The sequence below is a fragment of the Mustela putorius genome, unplaced genomic scaffold (genome assembly GCF_011764305.1).
Source record: "Mustela putorius furo isolate JIRA1106 unplaced genomic scaffold, ASM1176430v1.1 tig00000083_pilon_pilon_pilon, whole genome shotgun sequence".
In the NCBI taxonomy this organism is placed as follows: domain Eukaryota; kingdom Metazoa; phylum Chordata; class Mammalia; order Carnivora; family Mustelidae; genus Mustela; species Mustela putorius.
Window position 1 is genome coordinate 46,120,366 of NW_025421273.1, and position 21,969 is coordinate 46,142,334.

At 41.0% G+C, this 21,969-nt stretch overlaps 1 protein-coding gene across 4 annotated transcripts in view; it reads right to left on the reverse strand.

Moving 5' to 3' along the window:
* The window catches only part of ATP8A1 (ATPase phospholipid transporting 8A1), a 236,318-nt gene that overhangs the window by 76,836 nt on the left and 137,513 nt on the right, over positions 1 to 21,969 (reverse strand). For all 4 annotated transcript variants that reach the window (XM_004764082.3, XM_004764081.3, XM_004764083.3 and 1 more), the window contains 2 exons: positions 18,251 to 18,389; positions 14,707 to 14,771 (listed from right to left, as the gene is read on the reverse strand). In XM_004764082.3, the coding sequence (XP_004764139.1) occupies positions 14,707 to 14,771; positions 18,251 to 18,389 (204 nt within the window). The remainder of the gene's footprint in view (positions 1 to 14,706; positions 14,772 to 18,250; positions 18,390 to 21,969) is intronic.

A 21,969-nucleotide genomic window follows, 5' to 3' on the forward strand; every position in this document is an offset into this window, starting at 1 on the left:
GGCTATTCCAGACCTTTTCTTCTCTCCCAGATCCCAAATTCTGCCCTTGTCACTTCAGCAAACATGTACTTACTTTACTGAGAAAGTTTATACGGGAAGAATTCCCTCAACGTTCCTCCCTCAATCTCAAAACTTTGCTTCTTTCTTGCTAATCCTTAAGGCAGAGGAGGAATGCTTTTTTTTTTTTACCTCGGTCTCCCCCACTTTTCTCTTGCATCTTCACTCTTCCCATGTCATGCTTTGTTTTTCCCTTTTAAGACAACACACTGACAACAGTGAACAAATACACAAACATGGCTCTTTTTCTCCTGAGTCTTCCAGGTCCAGGGGTCCTACTAGCTTTTGGATTCTCCATATGCTTGTTTATCCTTCTGCAGTGGCATATGATGTATAGTTGTTTATCTGTTTTTATTCTTTTTCCCTTTGGGATTGAGGCCTCTGATGAAGGGATGAAATAAAAGCTTTGTAATGTAACAGCAAGCAAATCATTAATGATCGCAGAGTACCTGTTGGGAAGTTACAGTAGTTCTTGTGTGGCTATTTGAGGACTGTTTTTGCTGATGATAAAACTGTTGCATATCTTGGATGTACTTTCTAAATGTCTTTTTTTTTTTTAAAGATTTTATTTTTAAGTAATCTCTATACCCAATGTAGGGCTTGAGTTTATAACCTCAAGATCAAGAGTTGCATGCTTTGGGGCACCTGGGTGGCTCAGTCAGTTAAGCCTCTGCCTTTGGCTCTGGTCATGGTCTCAGGGTCTTGGGATCAAGCCCTGTATTGGGCTTCCTGGTTGGTGGGAAGTCTGCTTCTCCCTGACCCCCACCAAAATAAATAAATAAAATCTTAAAAAAAAAAAAAAGTTGCATGCTCTGCTGACTGTGCCAGTTAGATACCCCTTGGATGTTCTTAATTAGAACAAAACCCAAAAGGTTAATGTGCTTATCTTCATTTTCTTTTTAAAAGATTTACTTACTTGAGGGAGAGAATTCCAACAGGGGGAGGGGCAGATGGAGAGAGTTTCAAGCAGACTCCCTGCTGAGCGTGGAGCCCGACATGGAGCTCGACCACATGACCCTGAGATCATGACCTGAGCTGAAATCAAGAGTTGGACACCCAGGCACCCCTAATGTGCTTATTATACAGGAAATGGAGAAGTGGTGGTGATGATCTCACACCTCCTTTTGTCTCAACAAATATAAATTGCCCAGTAAAAACAGAAAGCACGGACTATTTAGGGAGAAAGCCAGTGGGCCCAATAAATAAGATTTATTTGGTTTATAAGAAATATGCCTAGAAAAGAAAAAGAAAGATGCTTGGCAGAAAATTAGACCAGCAGAATTCCTCATAAAGATACTTCTGACCAGAAGCCCTTAATGGAGTTCTATTTCAATCTTTAGGAGGTAGCCTGGCAAAACAGGTAACATGTTCATCTAATACCCTGCAGTAAAATAAAATAAACCAACGATCTTTAAGAAATCAGAGGTCTGCAGCTTTATGGCAATCTTTTCCATTGCTTTTACGTGACTTTTACCAAGGAAACCCTTTATAAAAACCACACAGGGCATCCTAGACAATGCAATCTGACACAATTTTATAGTGAAATCAATTGAAAGCCCTGATTTGTTTGGAAAGTATCATAGCAGGCAACATGTCACTTTCGTTTTGGCAAAAACCATGCTTGGTACAGTCTGAAAAACCCAGAGGCCAGATGTGCAAAGAACACGTTAGGTCACAGAAGAACCATGTTTTTGATGGTTGCAAATGTAATGTTGTAGAAAGCACCTGCGTAAAAATGGCCCTTGGCTATTTCTAGCCTTTGGGTTTTTTTTTCCCTGATTCCTCTCAGAGATTTATAGGACAGGTAGTCTTACTTGAGAACATAACTAAAGAACACCCTCATAGAAAATGTGGAAGTATCCCTAAGGAAAGGAAAGTAAAAGCCTTTAGCCTTTGACTAGAAGACTAGCTAGCCAAGTTAACTAGTTAGCCAAGTTAACCAGCAGAGACAAAGTAAAGATTACAGATAAGTAATCCAACATGTAACATCTAACTGTGGTGGTCCCCACCTTGCTCTGCGCTCCGGTGACTTCGGTGAACTGATCTCTTATTTCTCTCTCTCTCCCCCAATGGTACCGACAGCGAGGCTAAGCCCCAATGGAAAAAATTAAAGGAAGGAAGGATACTCATCTATTCCACAGTAGATGTTGGTGTTTGGGCCTGAATACAAACAAGCACTGGGCATTTATATATCTTCCCAGAAACCTGTTAAAATAGGTGCGGGTCAAATGATAAACCTCTGTTTTAAGGAGAATTCTAGTCCCAGGAAGGAAAAAAAAAAAATATATATATATATATCAAGATTCTGAGTCACACCATGACTTTCAGGCGTAGTTATTTAACAATGTATTTCATTGCTCTTGGATTTTTTTTTTTTTTTCCTTCATGAATTCATCACCGGTTAAGTGCAATAAGCAGACACAATCGGGACTAATGATGAATCACTTTGGGGAGACGCACGACTCTCAGCCTGGTCAGATGAACTGAAGTGTATGAAGCCTCTACTTCTGACTTTAGCGTAAGCCCCGCAGGTGTCTGTTTTCACTTACTTTCCATAAAAAGGACAAAATGCAAGGCCACGGATGCCTGCAGGAATCCTGCAGAACAAAGCGGGGGGCTCTGCTAGAACAAGCTGACTCCTTAGAGGCTGAGCCACTGGAAAATCACTCTCCAAAACTTGTCAGCTGATGTGCAAAGTCACCCGCCGATGCAGAGAAAGCCAGCATTGATGTACAACATGCAAACGCACTGCTATGAAAAAGCGGGACTGATTGGGTTAGAAGTCAAGGGTGGCCATGAGGGTTCACAGGACGCTTCTGGGCACTGATCACATTTGAAGCCAGATGAAGAAGCCACATCATAAAGAACTAATGTCCCAGAGGCAAGGAGGCAATAATACGGTATCGGAATGGCCCTGTTCTGCCATTTATGGATATCTTTATTCAGGCAGGTTACTTAACTTCTTGGCATCAAAATTTTTCTCATTTGTAAAACTGGGTTACTATCTCTTGTAGGGTTAGAGTGGGCAAAATAACTCCTTTACTTGTGAGTCAAGTGCCCTGCCCAGCATGTGGCTCAGAACCGACATCTGAGAAAGACTAGTCCTTTACCTTCTTTTGACCTTAGGTTTAACAGAAGTACCAACATCTGATAAAGAAAGATCTCTCAGTGTCAAATACCGTACAACAGTAGTATCATTCAAGGGGTCCCATGGAGAGAATTTTAAATTTCCTTTTGAAATCTCTCATTGGTGGAGTGCCTGGGTGGCTCAGTAGGTTAAGCCTCTGCCTTTGGCTCAGGTCGTGATCTCAGGGTCCTGGGATCAAGCCCCACATGGGCTCTCTGCTCAGTGGGGAGCCTGCTACCCCCCTCCCTCTGCCTGCCTCTCTGCCTACTTGTGATCTCTGCCAAAAAAGAAAAAAAGAAATCTCTCACGGGCAATTTTTTTCAACCCACCTTCTGATTGTTGACACTCAACTCTTCCAGCTACTTCTACTACATACAAAGTATCTGGAAATCTGCCTTTCCCCTCAACTCTAGAAAACTTAGCATTATCTCTTCTCATACAGCATATAGTTGTTGGTACGTGGTGGGAAGACATACATTTATATAACTAGACTAGATTGCTTTTCTTGATCTCTTATTTTCCGTCTCCAAACTGATACAACTCTTGAGTGGAAAAGAACATGAAAGTTACAGACTGGTTTTGTGTTTTTCTCTCTCTCTCTCTTTTTATATAGATGACCACATCAATGTATACGTTAGATTTAAAGCTTCCATAAAGAACATAAAATTATATACATGTAAAGTTACATGGGAAAGCTCTGCCTGATACTAGGTTTAAAATCAGTAATGATACAGAAAACACAGAGGCCATGTTTTGTTGGCATGTTCTTCAAATAATAAACCATAACTTAACTTCACGGATACTGATTTTAATAGCAGAAAAATATTTTTTAATAGCAGAAAAATAAATATTCACTGGGTGTGTGCCTGTGTGTGTGTGAGAGAGAAACAAATCTAATGTGCCAAAGGTCTACCTTTTAAAATCCATAAGTTGGGGCACCTGGGTGGCTCAGTGGGTTAAAGCCTCTGCCTTCGGCTCAGGTCGTGATCCCAGGGTCCTAGGATCGAGTCCCGCATCGGGCTCTCTGCTCAGCAGGGAGCCTGCTTCCTCCTCTCTCTCTCTCTGCCTGCCTCTCTGCCTACTTGTGATCTCTGTCTGTCAAATAAATAAATAAAATCTTAAAAAAAAGATAAAAATAAAACCCATAAGTTAATTAAAAATGTCAAAAAAGAGGATATATATAAGAATTTTAAGCTAACTCATACTTTATTAGCTGTTTTTGAGGTTTGGGGCCACACCTCATCCTCATTTAAGCCAGGAGGTATTTACAAATTTATGGTCCAATAACACTTCATTCCTTCTCTACTTTTACACTCTCCAAATGTTCACACCCGCCAATTACAAATTAACAGAAAATTCCAAGGACATTCTCAATAATACATTATGACCATATCAAGTGCAGACAATGTTAGCAAGTTCTTAAAGAGTGAGTTATGACTCCCGTAATAGCCAAGTGGCTAAGCCACTGGGTATTGTTTTTTGACAATGTGTTACTGACTCAGTAGAACACTGGACATTTCATATACGCCAGCGTAACGTGCATCTCCCCTCTTTCATCGGCTAGAGGAAGCGGCAGTAAGTTGTAAAAAATGCACGTCTGAGAGGAGAGAGACTACATTTATACATAATTGGTCCACTTAGTGTTCATCCCAGCAGGATCCCCAGTCTTCTTGGACACAGTTTTTGACCAATAATTTTTGGAGTTTTTAAACTCCCAGACTATACAAGAACAGAACCTTAAAAAAACATATTCGTATCGAACCAAACTAACAGACGGTAATTTCTCCGAAGTGGATAAGGGCAGACAGAAGGTGAAATCATTAAAAACATATGGTCAAAGAGGTCCTCCAAAACAGCTTAGTGGAAGGCAGCCAAGGGAAAGCATTTAATCAATACATATTGCTAAATATAAGGAAGGGGGGGAAGCCAAAAAGAAATTCCCATGCTTTGGGGATACATAGATCCGGGCTTTCCAGGGTGAGAGTACATATAAAGCACTGTGACTGAGGAAACAGTCCAATCTCCCAGTAGGGTCATGCCATCGGAAAGGTCAAGGGTTATAAAATGGAGGAAGGTAAGAAGAGGAAGTTGTAGGGCAGAATAAATTGCTCTTGGCCCCTGGGCAGAGGTTTGGGATGTGGGATTATGATAGGTTCCATCAGGCAAATAACTCCTCATGAGACCTCTGGTCTCACTTGAGCTACGCTAGAGAGAGAGGCAGCCTTGGGATCTCGGTCCAAGGCTGTGTTTCTGTGTCGGGGTAGGGGCACGTAGCAAAAGAGAAACAAATCCCGAGAAAGGAAGGAAGAGTGAAGTAGGGGATATAATTATATAATTTAAGTAGTTTTGTGGATAAAGTCTTTTACCAAAGCTCTCATGGTAATTATTTTAAACCACCACTGAAAGCCTCCTAAACACTTATTTTGAGCTTGGTATTAAATATTCTCTGGTGGCAGCAGGGACTCCAACGCAGAGAAGGAGGAATTCGAGAGGATCGAGGTCGGCAGACATCCAGTCTGTCAGGCTGCCTTCGATTCTGCCAGGAAGAGGCTGCCCAGAATATACAGCCGATTTTTTTTTTTTTGAAAATAAGCAAATTACCAAATCAACGGTTTGGAGAAAGTAACAACCCTGGGCCTGTGAGAAATTGTTACCTCACAAAGACAGCTGATGTGGGGCCCATTTTTCCTAATAATTTGAATTAATCGGTGTAGGAATGCAGAAGACCCATTATCTGCAGTATTTTCTCAGTGCAAATCCCAAACGCACACCGATTCTATCATTTCATAGGTAACATTCAATAAAATCTTACGTACAATGGTTGTAGCAGTAGAATGAAATGTCGAGTCTTTCCCCAATCCCATAAAGGCAAGACCCCCAAACACCGCCACTTTCCAGGAGGGCATCTCTCTCTCAGCTGCATTTGTAGTCCTGGTCGTGAATGGGACAGGAGGGAGGGACAAAGCTTCCGCCTGTGACTGAGTCTCGGTTGCCCCCGGGAAAGGTACGGTTATTTAAAAAATAAAAAGAAAAATAGATGGTTTTTGGACTTTGAGCGACCTAGGCTGAAGCTCAGGGCTCTGCACTTGCCAGGTGCGTGAACTCGGAGTCTCCATCTGTAAGCGAGACAGTCCCAGCCCCACAGGAGCAGAGACTAATGGACGCGGAAACCCCCCTGGCCCACAGGTTTCCTCCAAATTGTCAAGCTGATGGTTGCCATGACTCATCAGAAGCAATAGGTGGCAGAGATGCCAAAAAGTCACAAGGTATGGCCAGCTCCCCTCAAAAATGTTAACAAGCTCTGGGGAGATGGCACAGAGACTGGTGAGGAATCCTTGCCTGTAATTCTAGGACCCAGGGAGCTCTTGAAGGAGGTTCAGATGTTCAGCCAAGGGGGGAAAAGAAAAGAAAGGAAAAAAAAATAAAGAGAGAGAAGAGACAGATAAAGAATATTCAGGCTTGTGAGTAGGAAAAATTTCTCAAAACAGAATTACTATGAATTTGTGAACTACTTCTCTTAGGGTTTTGCTCCCCCTGCCAAGATGACTGTATTTTGTGTAAGGAAAGGGGCTTATTTCGTTTTTACAAGACCAAACAATTGTGTTTGATGGAACTTTTTCAAACACATACTTCGGCTTTGTGGCAGGCGGTGTCTTAAATCAGAGGAAAAGAGAACAGATTATTTGTTCATATACTATTTTCATTTTTTTGTAACATTTTTTTTTTTTTTAACTAACTTGTTTCTTTCAAATGGAATAAAGTTTGCTTTCTTTGCTGAGAGCTACTTGAAGTAAGCAGTATGCTGGACACTATTAGAACAATCATCCTGCCATGGGACGTTAGAAAAACCTAAATTTGCTTCTGATAGGGATATAGGAACATCTGAAAAGTTACACTGAGATCTTAACATTTTCAGGCTAAAAAGCTCAAACAGCTTTGCTAGTGGTAAAAGAAAATTCACAGTCCTACAGCTCCCATGCTGGCAGTGCAGGCAAATTCAGTGAGGTTGAAAACCTGCCTGAACTATTTTTCAAAGCAATACAAAATGTATTGTATTGGGCTCGTGGGACACATCAAGACAAAACCTGAAGTAGCCCCAAGTCTCCTTTCTCCCCCTCCTTTTCTGGAGTCAAGTCACTAACTTGCTTATTCTGGATTTCTTTCAGAGGCCATTCAACAGCGGCTGGTTCCCCAAACAGTGAAGTTTGTCTGCATAATGCATAGAAGTTGAACTTAAAAGGATACAGATGACAACCTCTCCATTTACATCCTGAATGCCCTGTGAGTTATATTTGAAGCTTACATGGTGTTAGAAAATCAAATTCAGCTAGAAGAAAAAAAAAAGAAAAAAGAAAATGAACAAAACCATAAAGGGCTTCATTTTAACCAGGGTGTTGAAAAATATATACTCTTAGGCTTGTTAGTCTCAAATGCGGTTAACAATTCATTTTCTATAAAATATATCAGTGAAGAAAAACACCGGTATCTATAATCAAACCTGGGCTGGCGTGGGGTCATATTCTCAAATTTAGCAGAGACGTTTAAGTGGTGAGAAGGACAGCTGTTCAAAATCACCTCTTTAAAAAAAAAAAAAAATCACCTCTTACATCAGCTGGCAATGAGGACCACCCTCCTTGGGAATAATAATGCTAAAAGAAATAATGATGATGATTATAATAATGGTCTGTATTTTTAAAAAGCTAACTACAGGCTGGTTATTGTCACTAAGTAGTTAGCAGGTACTGTTTTGTTTAATCCTCACAATGTACCCCAGAGATGGGTGTGATTATTACTTTTGTTTTACAGGAGTAGCGGGCAACTGAGGCCCAGAACAATCTATTCACTTACACCCCAGAATCCAAGGACTTCAATCCGTCCTCCAATGCCTGTTGGCATCAGAGGTCAAGTTAAAGTTTCAAAATGGGCATAACACTATCTGCCGACTAATGTTTTCAGGTGGAAGTGTGATTGTTCCTGTGAAGTCCTCAGTCATAAACATAAGATGGTGTTTTTCTATTGATGATAACAGCAACTCACAGAACGCTGCAGGGATGGTAGTATAAGGACCTATTTTATATTTTTATTTTTTAGCCAGAGGCTTTCATTGAGGTTAAACAAAAACCTTGTTGTTTAACGCTTCAACTGTCCCTGCTCCCCTTCCCCCAGGGGACTTACTTCAAAACAAGTCCTGGAAACCATCTCCAGGTAACAAAGCCCAGATACAAAGGTGGGTCAGGCCAAGTGATCAGTGGGGGTTATGCATATTGTCTCCCTAGCTACCAAGGAGTACGGCCCCCGCCCTTTGGGAGCCTTTTTGGTGCCAATCTTAATCAAGGTGTAATAGGCTGGTTCAAATGTCTACTAGGGTAAATTATAACTCAACGGTCACCTAGCATTGTGTGTGTTACAATCTTATTGGTCACCTGTGTGTGGCCAGGCCCGACCGCATGGCCTTTGCCCTTAAAAGCTAGTCTGTGAAACAGAGAAGGGTCGCCCTCTCTTGGAAGAGGTGCGGCCCCGAACGTTCGGTTAGATTCTTGATGCTTGGAGCGAAATAAAGCTTTGCTTGACCTTCGTTTTATATCAGTCTTGCTCCTTTAATCATGGACCCATTATTGGGGGCGTAACAGTAGGGCTCTCTTTTCACGGGAAGTCAGAAAGCCATATTGTCTTCTGGGATCCATTCCCTACTTCCCATGTATCAGGTGCTGACCTCTAGTAATTAGACTGGATGTCAATGTCTGTTGCAGCAGAGACCACCTAGAAAAACTGCCCGGATGGTCTGAAGGAGAGGTAGGAAGGCTTCTCAGGAGTTAAGCTTGTAAACACTGGAAGCCTTTTGACATTGAGTTTGGGAAATTTATTTCTCCAAGCTCTCTGCATACACATTCATTTAACCATCATTCCTGTTGATTCCATAAATATATAGTAAATATTTTTCTTCTCTGCCCTTTATTTGTGTGTGTGTGTGTGTGTGTGTGTGTGTGTCCTAGGAAAACCAGACAGTAGAAAGGAGGAGGAAAAACAGTAAGAATGGATTTAAGATCTAGCCCTGCCTTCCAGGACAGATTCAACAACTCTCCACATAAGAGACCAAGGTTAAGGACATAGTACGCTATAATATAGAGACTCAGAAAGATTTGTTCTGCTATCCACAGAGTTAATGGCTTAAGAAATTATGGTCTCTTCTACCCACCCTTGACTTGACAGATCAGGATAGTGGAATCAGGATGAAGAGAGATTTCCGTACATTTTGAAAGGCCTTCATTAGACAATGGTTGCTAAAGACAGACTGAGCTTCCCTAGTTCTTAGCCCACATTTTTAGACTTTTCCAGTTTCAGCAGACAGACTTTGAACAGATCATGACAGACTGAAGATATGAAAGAGATGTTAGAAGAATCCCTTGGATCTAGGTCATTTAGTGGAAGGGGTTTCTGAGAAGTTGGTGAGACACTTCCTAGGCATTGCTGAGGAATTCCGGAAGAAGTACACTCTACCCTTCGAGCCAGTAATTTGAAATTCCTGCCTTTGCAGACCCTTCAGGAAATGTCTCCTACCAAGAACATAATCAGAACTAATAAAAGTGGTTCAAGGTAGCACAATAAAAAATAAAACAAAGTATCTGAATGATCAGTTTATTACAAATATCTAATAGATTTTGACCAACTTTAGATGATTTTTTTTTCTTTTTAATTTTAGATGATTCTTAAATCTATGAAATTCTTATTTTCTCAACTCAGAAAAATGTGGTCAAGCTTTCTAAGAAATTCTTTGGCTGACACTGTTGGTAGGTGACTGGGTATCAACACCAATGAGTACTGGGTAGCATGTTAGCAGTGGATGCTGTAGGAAGAAAGCCAGGAATGGGCAGAGGCAGAAATGCTGGTTAGACTTCCATATCAGATCTGTGCCCCAAGACTTTCAAATCCATCTTTTCAACAGTGGTTTGGTTTTATATGTTTATTTAAAGGTTTTTAAAAATGCTGAACAGCCCTTAATTTTTCAAGAAGGATAATTGTATTGAAGCTCAAAATGAGTTAATTTAGAAAGCCAAATAACTTTTTTTTTTTTTTTTGACATGAGCTAGATTATGGGAAGACAAATATTTCTAATGCTGTGATTGCCAGGAGAAAGGTTTTTTCCATTTGGAAATTGAAGAGCCTCAAATATAATATTTTACTTGGACAAGTTCAACATAAAAAAGACAGATTCAGCTTTAAAATGTTAACACTGTTAAGAATATCTTGGTAGAAAATTTGCACAGTTCATAGCAACATGCATCACTTATGTAAAAGATCTACATGTATCTCTTGCTTAGGAAAAAATTAGAAGATGGGGAAATAATATATCTTTTGTAATGAAAATGATCAGTATGCAAAACAACTTGCAAGCTGTTGAAATACTATTTTTCTACAAAATTTTATACCATCCTTTTATGTGCCATGCCCTAGTGTAGCAATACTAGTCCTCTGCCAAGGGTAACATTATCCTCCCTTACAGGCAGCAAAACTGGCTCAGAGAAGTTACCTAATTTTAATTTGCCCAGGGTCCCACATTCAGAATGAGGCAGATCTGCACCGTTTCGTGGGATAATTTGACTACGATCATTAACACTGTCACTTGATGAAACGCAAACCCACAGTCTCTTTTCTATTACATTATTTCCTGAGATACTGCATTCCTACTAAGTTTATCACCTAAACGTTCATTATTTGTTGGTGCCGATGGAATAGTCATCCCATATTTTATCCTAATCAGGACAAGTAGAACACAGAGGATGCTTTTCTTTCCCATGACAATGAAAAATAATGATTTCTCTACAGGCATTCTCGCCCATCGAATGATTTGCTTACAATCTCAGCTGTGGATTTTATGACACGGGATCTGAGGGAGCTATGCAAAGTGATGGTTCCTTTCCTGCTGGGAAGCAAATGAGTGCACCACGGCGGGGCTGACCCCAAACAGCCAGATTTGTAAAGTCACCACTTAACTCCCCGGGAGAAAAACCTTCCCCAGACGGCAGTGAGAGAACCGTGGCTGTCTAGAGTGGGATAAATTAGCGTTAATCCATTCAGTGAGGGTTCACCTATGATCTCCCACACCACATAGTCACTTGAATCGCTAAGGATCTTTCTGACTACTTTACTCTGAAAATACCAGAAAAGATCAACTACTGCTGATTTTTTTTTCTTTTTTAAGAGAGACCCTTAAATTTATCATTACTCAGTGACTTAATTCTCCAATATTTCTGGAGTACTTATCCTGTGGTGGGTAATGTGCTAGGCATTGACAGAATGGTAAACCAAAATATAGACATGCATCCCCACCCCCCCAGCTTTTGCTGAAGCAGACTACTCCCTTGGGAGTCCTACCTGTGTTCGGTCCAGGAGAAACAGGGAATGTTAGGGACCCTTTGGGTGTTTATCACTTATGAGTTACCGTCCCGAAAACTCCAAAGTGAAAATAAATGCTGTGTCTTAATCGTCATGATGTATTACACCGAGTTTTTTGGCATTTCTTTTTTTTCTTTTTCTTGAGATTACTATTTATCTCACTCGATACTTAGAACACATAAAGAACATGTGTATCTAAGTTGGAGAAAAATTATCAAACAGAGGAAAACAGAAGCAGCACTGCTCGCCCACCCTCCACGAGGTGAACACTTACAGACAGACAGAAAGGCTCACGTGTCAGATCAGGCATGTCTTGTCATGTGTTTGCATCAACGTCATAGGTCTTAGCTTTGACTTCTTCCAAGCGTCAGAAGCCCATGTTGCTGACACGGGCCTAAATGTCTATAGGGACTAAGGGAAGGGAATGTTTCCATGGAGGTTTCTGCAATGTTGTGAACAACGACAACCCACTTCTGGATCACTCTAGGGATCACGTGGGATCCGTCTCCCTGACTCCCTCTGACACCGCTTCGCTGGCACTGGTGCTCCCATTCTGTTACCTAACTCTTATGCTCGTCCGCAGCCTGCACCTCAGGCCTCCTGCCCTTCCACATGTGTCTGCGGACAGTTCCTCCTACACATCATACCTCTTTGAACAGGCTGATGAAGTTGCTTCCCTTGCCTGTGGAAGCGAATTCTCAAGCCTGGCCCGGTATTCCACAGTGGAGCTGAGACCTCCTTGCCAGGTTTAACCCCTCTGTCATTTCTTTACCGTTTCCTCGTAAATATTGTTCCATGATTAAAGAGGAATTAGGTAGCTTCGTCTATACGGTCACAGAGCAATTGTTACAGTAAGACTGAGAACAACAAAGTGTAAAAGCATTATGGATAGTATGCTGTAGTTTATGTTCAATAATGAAGTATGTGCACACAGATACACACACGTATCGCTTAGATACAGCAGAGAAATCTCTGGAGGAACACTTGGAAACTGGAACCGGAGACTCTTCCTGGGGAGATAAACAGGGCAGCCTGGCTGTAAGGATGTAGGAATTCACTTTTTAACACTTGTATTTGTCCCTTTCTGTAACTTGAATTTTACCTTCTGTGCCCACATTTATTCAAAGAACACTTAAAAAAATCATAACCTTGTATTCAAGTTCAATGTTTCTCTTTTATGCCCCCAATATACCTTGACCTTGCATAAACTTTCTGCTTCAAGTACTCCTCCCTTACTCAACTACTCACCTCTAACTAAATGCCACTTCCTTTATAAACACTTCCTTAAGCTTCACAGTATTTTCAGAGCAAGATACATAACTAATTTACAGACTTGCTTCATACTATTACTTGTATGCATTTTACTTCCCTTATTATCTGTAAGCTTTTGAAGGGAAGGACTATCCCACTTACCATTTTTCACAGCGTTGTAACTTGAATAAGCCAAAAATGAACAATAGGAAGGGAAGGGTAAGGGACAGAGACAGCAGTGAGCTCAAAGGGGCAGAATCTGCTGAGTGTTTCCTTAGTGGTCCAGTTCTCTGGCCAGCAGAGAACCACTGAATGCATTAACAAAAAGGAAAGTCTTCCAACCACAGGCTGGGATATGTGTGTGTGTGTGTGTTTAGGATTAACTCATGGTTCAAAAAATGTACTTATCAAAGGTGTGAACAACTTTCGATATCAAAATCGTGTGTCATACTTTAGGCTACGCGTTTCTCAAGGGTTTCACAAGAAAGGGAAAAGGATCACAAGGTTTGCTTTGAGGACAAATAATGAAGAGACCGTCATTCCAATTCAAAGGTCAGAAGCGGAATCACTTCTTACATGTAATTTCTGTTCTCCACCCAACTTCTGAACATTTGCCTCTTTACCCTCCCTTCTACGAACTTGGCTCTTCCACTTCACCCACATATCCTTATTTACTTATTTATTAAGATTTTATTTATTTATTTGACAGACGGAGATCACAAGTAGGCAGAGAGGCAGGCAGAGAGAAGGGGGGGAGCAGGCTCCCTGCTGAGCAGCGAGCCCGATGCGGGGCTCCATCCCAGAACCCCGGGGCCAAGACCCAGGCAGAAGGCAGAGGCTTTAACCCTCTGAGCCACCCAGGCGCCCCCGCCCCCCCGCATCCTTAATAACAGGTTCTTCTCTGCTCTGCTCTTTGCATCACCGGGACTATTTTAAACTGTTGTATGGTCACCTCCCCTGTTCTGTCTTCCACCTTAAGTTACAAACAGTCACCTTTATTTTAAAATTCTTACAGGTCATTTGACCTGCATTTTTTTTTTTTTTTGGCTTAACTTCTGTTTTACACTGCACACGTGGAAAATCTTTCCCTCTTCCCCAAATATAATTTCATGTGATCACAGCCATGAAAAAAGGACATCCTAGGAGTTTACATCAAAAAAAAAAAAAAAAAGACTTTCCTGTAAGAAATGGTGAATTCATGCTGTTTGTTTGATAGGTTTCACAGATTTTTTTTTTAAAGAAACAAAATACATATTAAGCCTGGAAGCAAAAGCAGATATTAAATATTTAATATACAAAAATTCCCAGGTAGGGAGTGCCTGGGTGGCTCTGTCAGTTAAGCATCTGCCTTCTGCTCTGGTCATGATCTTGGAGTCCAGGAATGGAGCCCCGCATCAGGTTCCCTGCTCAGCAGGGGTCTGTTTCTCCCTCTCCCTCTGTTCTTCCCCAACCCCTCCACCCCCTGTGCTCTGTCTTAAATGAATAAATAAAATCTAAAAAAAAAAAAAAAAAAAAAAATTCCCAGGTAGATAAGAGCAAATTGCAGTCACTCAGTAACCTCCTGACATAAAGCTTTTGTAAAGCAGTTTTGTCTCACACTGTCAAGCAAATCATTTAGCAACTTGTTTTAGCTGTCACGGACACAAAGCTAGAATCTATTTACTTCAACGTGGCTCAGAAGAGCATACAGTATATACAGTACACAGTATACAGGTTCAGAACAGAACAGTATATGTTATGTTATAGAACAAGAGTGAGAAGTATATTTTAACCTAAGGAAGATCAACTATATCCATAGTTATTTGGATATAGAATAAAATTCTACAAGTTGACTAAGACATTAAACTTTTTTTTTTTTTAAAGATCGTTTTACTTACATCAAGAGAGCCTTCATTGATAACAATCATTCCCATGTTCTTCCTCAGAAGTTTGCAGGAGTGTCCTATATCCAAACAAAGAGTAGATTAATTGATGGCATTCATTTCTCTAGAGAGAAGTAGTGAAGATGTTAAAGTGATAATACTATAAAATCATCTAAATTTTATTTTTAATCTATTTTATTAGATAGAATTAAGGTTTGATCTATTTTATTAGGACTTGATGACAGTCTCCTGTCTCTAGGTTTGCAGGCAGTTAAAGAAATGGTCTTGCTTATTATAGGAGGGGCACAAGGGTAACATTCAGTGTGTTAAGGCTGTCTTGACAAACAAGTAGGGAAAGAGAATGTGCCGATGATTCTCAATATCCTGAAAACTAATAAATTTATAAGGAATGTCCTTCACGATGACCAACATGAGGAGCAAGACATGGGCTGATGGTTGTTTCTGGAGAAGGCACAGGAGGGTTGTCAGGCTATCTTTTGGACCAGCGATCCCACCACCATCTTCCTGCCCTCGGACTGTGGTCATGTCCTCTATGGTTCTGTCCTCTCTTGCTTTGCTGTACTTGCCACAGGGCAAAATCACCTGCTGGTTTAACCAAGTCAGCCTCCTCTGGGACCATCTGCATATAACTGAACATGGCTGGAGAGAAATGCAACTCCGCTGACTGGAGTTTAAAATAGGACCATCGCCTTTGAACTAATATCATCAATACTTAATCCTTTTGCAAGCTCATTTGAGACAGTGGTTTTCAATACCATCTACACACTGACCATTCTGGAACTCAGATCTCCCACTGGGAGCTCTTTCCTAAACTCCAGCCTCTCCCATTCCAGCACCTATGTAACCGCAGACACAGAGGTGCAAAACAGGCGTCTCAGACTCAACAGATCCAAAAACGAGACTCTTGGTCTCCTCCCAGAAAACCTGCTTCTCCTCATTCTGGTTAATGGCAATTCCATCCTTCAGGTGCCATGGCTAGAAATCCCAGGAGTCATGCTGGAATCCTTTCTCTCAAGCCCTACCTCTAACCCATTCGTCTAGCCTGTGGGCTCCATCTTTAAGACAGATACAAATGCCAACCATTTCTCACCACCTTCACTGTGGTCACCCAGGTCCAAGTCACCACTGTGCCTCACCTGGATTAAATACGAGAGCCTCTTTACTGGTCTCCCCGCTTTCACACCTGCTTCCCTTCCAGTCCATTCGCAGCCAGCCGAGTGGCCAGACGGATCATTTTCCCAGGAAAGTCAGTCCAGGTGTCTTTCCTCAGCTCAGAACCATCCATCTCACCCACAGTAAATGCAAAGCCCTTACAAGCTCCTAGGAGGCCTCGTCCAACCTGGGCTCTGGTATGCTGCTGGCCTTTTCTCCTACTCTCTCTCTTAGTCTGGAAAGAAGACAGCTTTCCCTTATCATCCAGACGAGAATCTCCCTCCTTCTCCTCTCAAATGAGGTTTTCTCTCAAATGTCACCATCTCAATGAGTTCTTCCTGACCTCCTGATTTAAAACTGAATACTTCGGGGACGCCTGGATGGCTCAGTGGGTTAAAGCCTCTGCCTTCAGCTCCGGTCATGATCTTGGAGGTCCTGGGATGGAGCCCCGCATCGGGCTCTCTGCTCAGCAGGGAGCCTGTTTCCCCCTCTCTCTCTCTGCCTGCCTTTCTGCCTACTTGTGATCTCCGTCTGTCAAATAAATAAAATCTTAAAAAAACAAAAACAAAAAACTGAATACTTCTGTGAGATGAACCATAACCATTTCGTATATGAATCTCACCTATTTTATTCTAAAAGAAAAGCCCCAAAGATCATGACCCAAGACTCTAAAAGTTAAATGTTCCCAGAAACCACCATCATGTTCTCCGTAGTCATAATGGCCACATGTCCTGAACTATTTTCAGGATGGCTTAATGTTCCTTGGCTATCACTCTTTGCTACCATATAGTCTCCCTCTACCTGCAGTCACATTTTTTTGTTCAGCGTGTTTGTCTTTTTCGGGTCTCCCAAACGCTAAAGCATTCTGTATTCTCATGCATCTTCTTTCCATTTGTCTCTAACACCAGTGATAATTTTTATAATCAAATTAACTATTTGTGTGGCTTTTAGATTTATACTTCTGCTAACTAGTGTCTTTTAAAAATTCTCCTCTCCTACTGGCAATTTACCATAGGTCTGTATTTTATATTTACAGAATGCTGTGATTGCTAAAAATTCTAAAAGGAGCATTAACTACATGTTTCTTTCTTTCTTTTTTTTTTTTTTTTAAAGATTTTATTTATTTATTTGACAGAGAGAGACACAATGATAGAGGGAACACAAGTAGGGGACGTAGGAGAGGGAGAAGCAGGCTTCCCGCAGAGCAGGGAACCCAACGCGGGGCTTGATTCCAGGACCCTGGGATCATGACCTGAGTGGCAGACGCTTAAAGACTGAGCCACCCAGACACCCCAGCTAAATGTTTCTTAATGATTATTTGACAATGACTTTCTAAAAATGTGGTTTCATGCTATAAACACCTCTGAATGGTTTCAACTTTGGGTGAGTTTTGGATGTAACTCGTATCATGAATATCCAGAGGCTGAATCTACATCAGGGTTGCATTGTTCAGGCAACCTACTATTACTGAATGTGGGAGAAAATGAAAAGAGTGACGTTTTCTTACATATTACTGGTACTACAGGTCTCACACCAAATACTACTGTTCTTCTCAATGAGACATCTGTTATGGACTGAATTGTACCCTCCCTGTTTTTACATGTTGGATCCTTAACCCATGATATTTGGAGACTGGGCCTTTAAGATTGTTAGAGTTAAATGAGGTCAGAAGACGGGTTCCTGATCCAATAGCTCTGGTGCCTCGTAAGAAAAGAGAGGGACACCAGGAGCACACATCTACAGAGGGGAGGCTAGCTGAAGACACAGCAGGAAGGTGGCCACTGCAAGCCAGGAAGAGAAACTTCGGGAGAAACCAAACTGACTGACACTTGATCTTGAACCTCCAGCTTCCAGAAGTGTAAGAAAATAAAGTTCTGTTGTTTAATCCACACCAGCTGTGGTATTTTGTTACGGCAGTGTGAGTCACTTAGTAAAACCTCTTTGAGAAAAATGAATTAACGGCAGGATGAATGAAACCTGGCAACCTTCTTATTTCCCATTCCTAGAAATAACCTGTGGTCACATAAACAAGTGCCAGTACACAGGTCTGCCGTAATCTCCATCTCCTCACGTTCACAGGCAACTGCAGAGATGTTATCTACATGTGTCAATTATGGGTGGAAGGGGGGTGCACGGGCAGTGAGACAATGGTGAGGGACGGTTATTTAGTGGTTGCAAGACCCAAGGTCTGGCTGGATACACAACCACAGCAAATGTAAAGGAGCACTGAGGCCATAAGTATCTAGAGAAGCCCAGTAATATTATAAATATGGAAATCTTACAAAACCAAATCTTTCAGATTTTGAAATAGCTCAAACTTATCTTCTAAAATATGTCCAAGTGTGAAAAAAGCACCCCAGTGCCAAGCTTGGATGAGGGGACTTACCAATGTTAATGGCAGTTTCTTGCTTGTCCCCTGTAAGGATCCAGATTTTGATGTCTGCTTTCATGAGAGTTTCTATAGTTTCAGGCACTTGATCTTGTAATTTATCCTCAATGGCTGTAGCTCCAAGTAGTTGAAGATTCTAGGGAAAACGAGTAGAAAAAACTTTAAGAAAAAAAAACGGTTTGGATTAAGAATTGGAGTGTGCATATGTCTTTCAATCAGAGACTAAATGGTAATGCATAGACTTTGATGTAAATTTCAACTATCCCATTGAGTTTTCTCCTAAGGATCCCTGACTTTAATCCAGTACTTCGGCATGAAGCTAAAGAGACCTACGCTACCTTACTCCTCTCTAAGGTAGAGAACGAATTCTTACAAAAACACAACAAATCCAAAGGGACTTAAAGAGGAGCAGACAGCTACTGAAAGATAGCAACAACAAAAACCACGAAGATGACCCCAGCAAAGAAGCAATCCTGCTGACCTGTTTGAAAAAGAGTAAGAATAAATGCTTATTAAAAAAGAAAGAATGCTCAGATCGTTCAATTGTAGCTTGATGGTGTGTCAGAAAAGGTACACTTATCGTACAATTATAAACGCTGAGGGAGAGAGAAATAAATCAGGTGATCGCATCGGTGCCTGTAGGAAAGAACAGGCTGGTATTTTTCATGTTGCTCCCTATCTGTGTAGTGGATGGTCAGAGTCTTGCTAAAGATCGCTTGCGCACTACACGGTTTCTTTCATATAAGACTAGACACCACCGACACATTCTGCAGGAGGCTCTCATCGCTCCCCAAGAAGAAAATTTTTCTGCTCTCATCTTCCTAAATGGAGGAAGAAAGAGAATAACTTTTTGGCTATTAGGGAAACCTGGCTCCCTACACAGATGCAGATGATCGTTCTTGGTCCTTGATACACAGGAATACACCGTGACAAGCTAAGCCACAATCAACGGATTCTTGGATTTTTCCCTGTAACCTAACCACCAACATGACCCACGCCAACATCTATCTTTCTTATCATGTTTTTCTCCCTTCTTGCCTTCACTTTTTATTTAAAACATCAGACAAGGACATGCAAGGGAAATCAAGTGTTAAGGAGTGTCCAGATTGGTAATAACAAAGAAGGCATTCCATTTCCTCTCTTCCTTCGAACACTGAGTTCTCCTTACTATTTACTGAAATGTACGTCTAAAATAAGCCGTAATTTTAGGCATGGAAAATAAATTAAAATAGATGCAAACACACATGAATAAGTGCGAGAGAGTTTATGAATGTATCAGTTAGGAATGCTTTCGACTATGACAGAAAATATCTAACTAACAATAGCTTAAATAAAGATTTGGTTTTCCTTTTGTAAGTAGCATTGGGACAGGCAGTCCCTAGCACTAGATTCACTCTGCACATCTCTCTCAACCTCTCAAGGGGGTGCCACAGCTGTAATTACCACTGCCACGCTCCAAGACAAGAGGAAGGGGATAACGTCAACTGTACCCACCTCCTATTTGAAAACAAAAGTGTTCCTAAAAGTCCTTAGCAGATTTCCAATTATGGTCATATTTGGTTATTTAGATTGACATGGCCATCCTTAACTATTAGTCCTCAGCTTTTCCAGCCTCGATAGTGGGATGGCAAGACAGAAGAGGGATGGGAATGGTGTTAAATCGGCCAGTCAACAGCCTTTACCACAGTGCTTGCATGTGGGCATGCATATGCATGGGTGTTTATGCACACGTGTGTTTATATGTGCACGTATGTTTATGGATACACACGACATGTCCTCTGTTACTTTGCTGGAGATACTTGGCTCATCCTGCAAGGCCAAACTTAAAAGTTACTGGTTCTTTGAAGCTTTACTAAAAGAAATTTTCCCTCTCCAATGCTCTGACAGAACTTTGCTCATCTTTACACATCTTAATGTATCATATTCAGATGAACTGTTTAACCTGACAGTTTTGCTCAAGAGTAGGGACCATGTCTTGTTCATCTTCATGTAACGACTCCACCACACTGACAGTCAGTATTCATTGTTTAAATTAGTGAAAGGGAGGGAATGACCAAAAAAAAAAAAAAAAAATCAACAGAACTCCTAAAGCCAAATGTTATAAAGCATTGCTGCAATCGAGACCATATTCTTTTCAATGTATTCCCAGATAAGTTATATAGCAATTAGGTTCACTTGATGCATAACTTCTTAGTTTATAATACATAAGACAGGAAGGCAAATTGCCTTCTTGAAGGAGATAGTATTTTATTATCTTTAATGGGAAGCAGATTTGAAATCTATCGTAACCTGATGAATAATTATCATCAAGAAGTTCAAGAATGAAAAGGAAGAGCAGTTCAGCAACAACTATGCCAACATCACAATTGCTGTACTTTAATGTTGAGACAAGGATTCTACCCCCATTCTTTAAGCAACTTTTGGGGCTTCTGTAGCTAAATCATCCTGGCCGCCATCCCAGGGAAGATCAGAATATAGCTGTGTTCAAATATCAAATATTCCATAGAAAACATGATAAGATGTTTTAATGGTCACGGGCATAGTTCAGTAACATAAGCTCTCAAAATTTTCAAACCTAAAAATCTTTTTCGCGATGTCTCACAAAACCCTGAGGTAAGTCGACAACGGGAGAGTCAAGAGGGGAACACCTTCATCAGAAATACTTATTTGTGGGGGCGCCTGGGTGGCTCAGTAGGATAAGCCTCTGCCTTCGGCTCAGGTCATGATCTCAGGGTCCTGGGACTGAGCCCCGCATCAGGCACTCTGCTCAGCAGGGAGCCTGCTTCCTCCTCTCTCTCTGCCTGCCTCTCTGCCTACTTGTGATCTCTCTCTCTCTCTCTCTCTGTCAAATAAATAAATAAAATAAAATAAAATAAAATAAAGAAAAAAGAAATACATATTTGTGTATCTTGTAGCTCTGAGGGGAGAAATGAGCTCAGGAAGAATACAGATATACATGCTCATGCACAAATCTAATAAAAATAAACTGACTGCATGGGGGACATCACACTGAAGCCATATTTGAAGGAAGGGTTTCATTTTGCCCAGGTAAAAAGGAAACGTTTTTCAAACCAGGTAAAAATAATATAAAGGATTAAAGAGCTGTTGGGCCAACGATGTGTATGTGGAGAAAAGTCAACAAGCAGGCTAACTTGGGGCGTGTTGGGTCACTACGACAAGAGGAGTTTCTAAAAAGGGTGATGAAACAGTTCTGACTACCTAGCAAAATTGCAGTGGGTCTGTTTTGAAGACTACAAAGGAAAAACTGTTCTCAAGCCTGTTTATCTTCCTTTTATCTTAAGAACTCCTCTGTACAGCACTTACTAATTTTAGTGGAAGGCTCTGCAGCCTCCTTTTCTTTGGCCCTGGTGTCATTTATTGTGAGATTAAGATCTCTAGTGATAGGCTGTTCTGCCCCTGGAAATTAATATCTTTAGCTACGTAATGACCACTAGAAAAAAAATGTGAACTTTGCGTGCTTTTCCTGATCATAACACAGGAGTGTTTAAGCCGTAATCAATTTCATCCCAAACATGTATTACCTTACACAGATGGCCAGTAATGGGCACTATGGGAATTACATATTCAGCAAGTGTTGAAACGTGATAAAATTCCCATGGCATTTATGGAATTTAAAAAAAAAAAAAACAACAAAACCTCAAACACTAATTTTACTTTCAAAATGTTCATTTTGAAATGTTTCAAAAAGTTTCAAA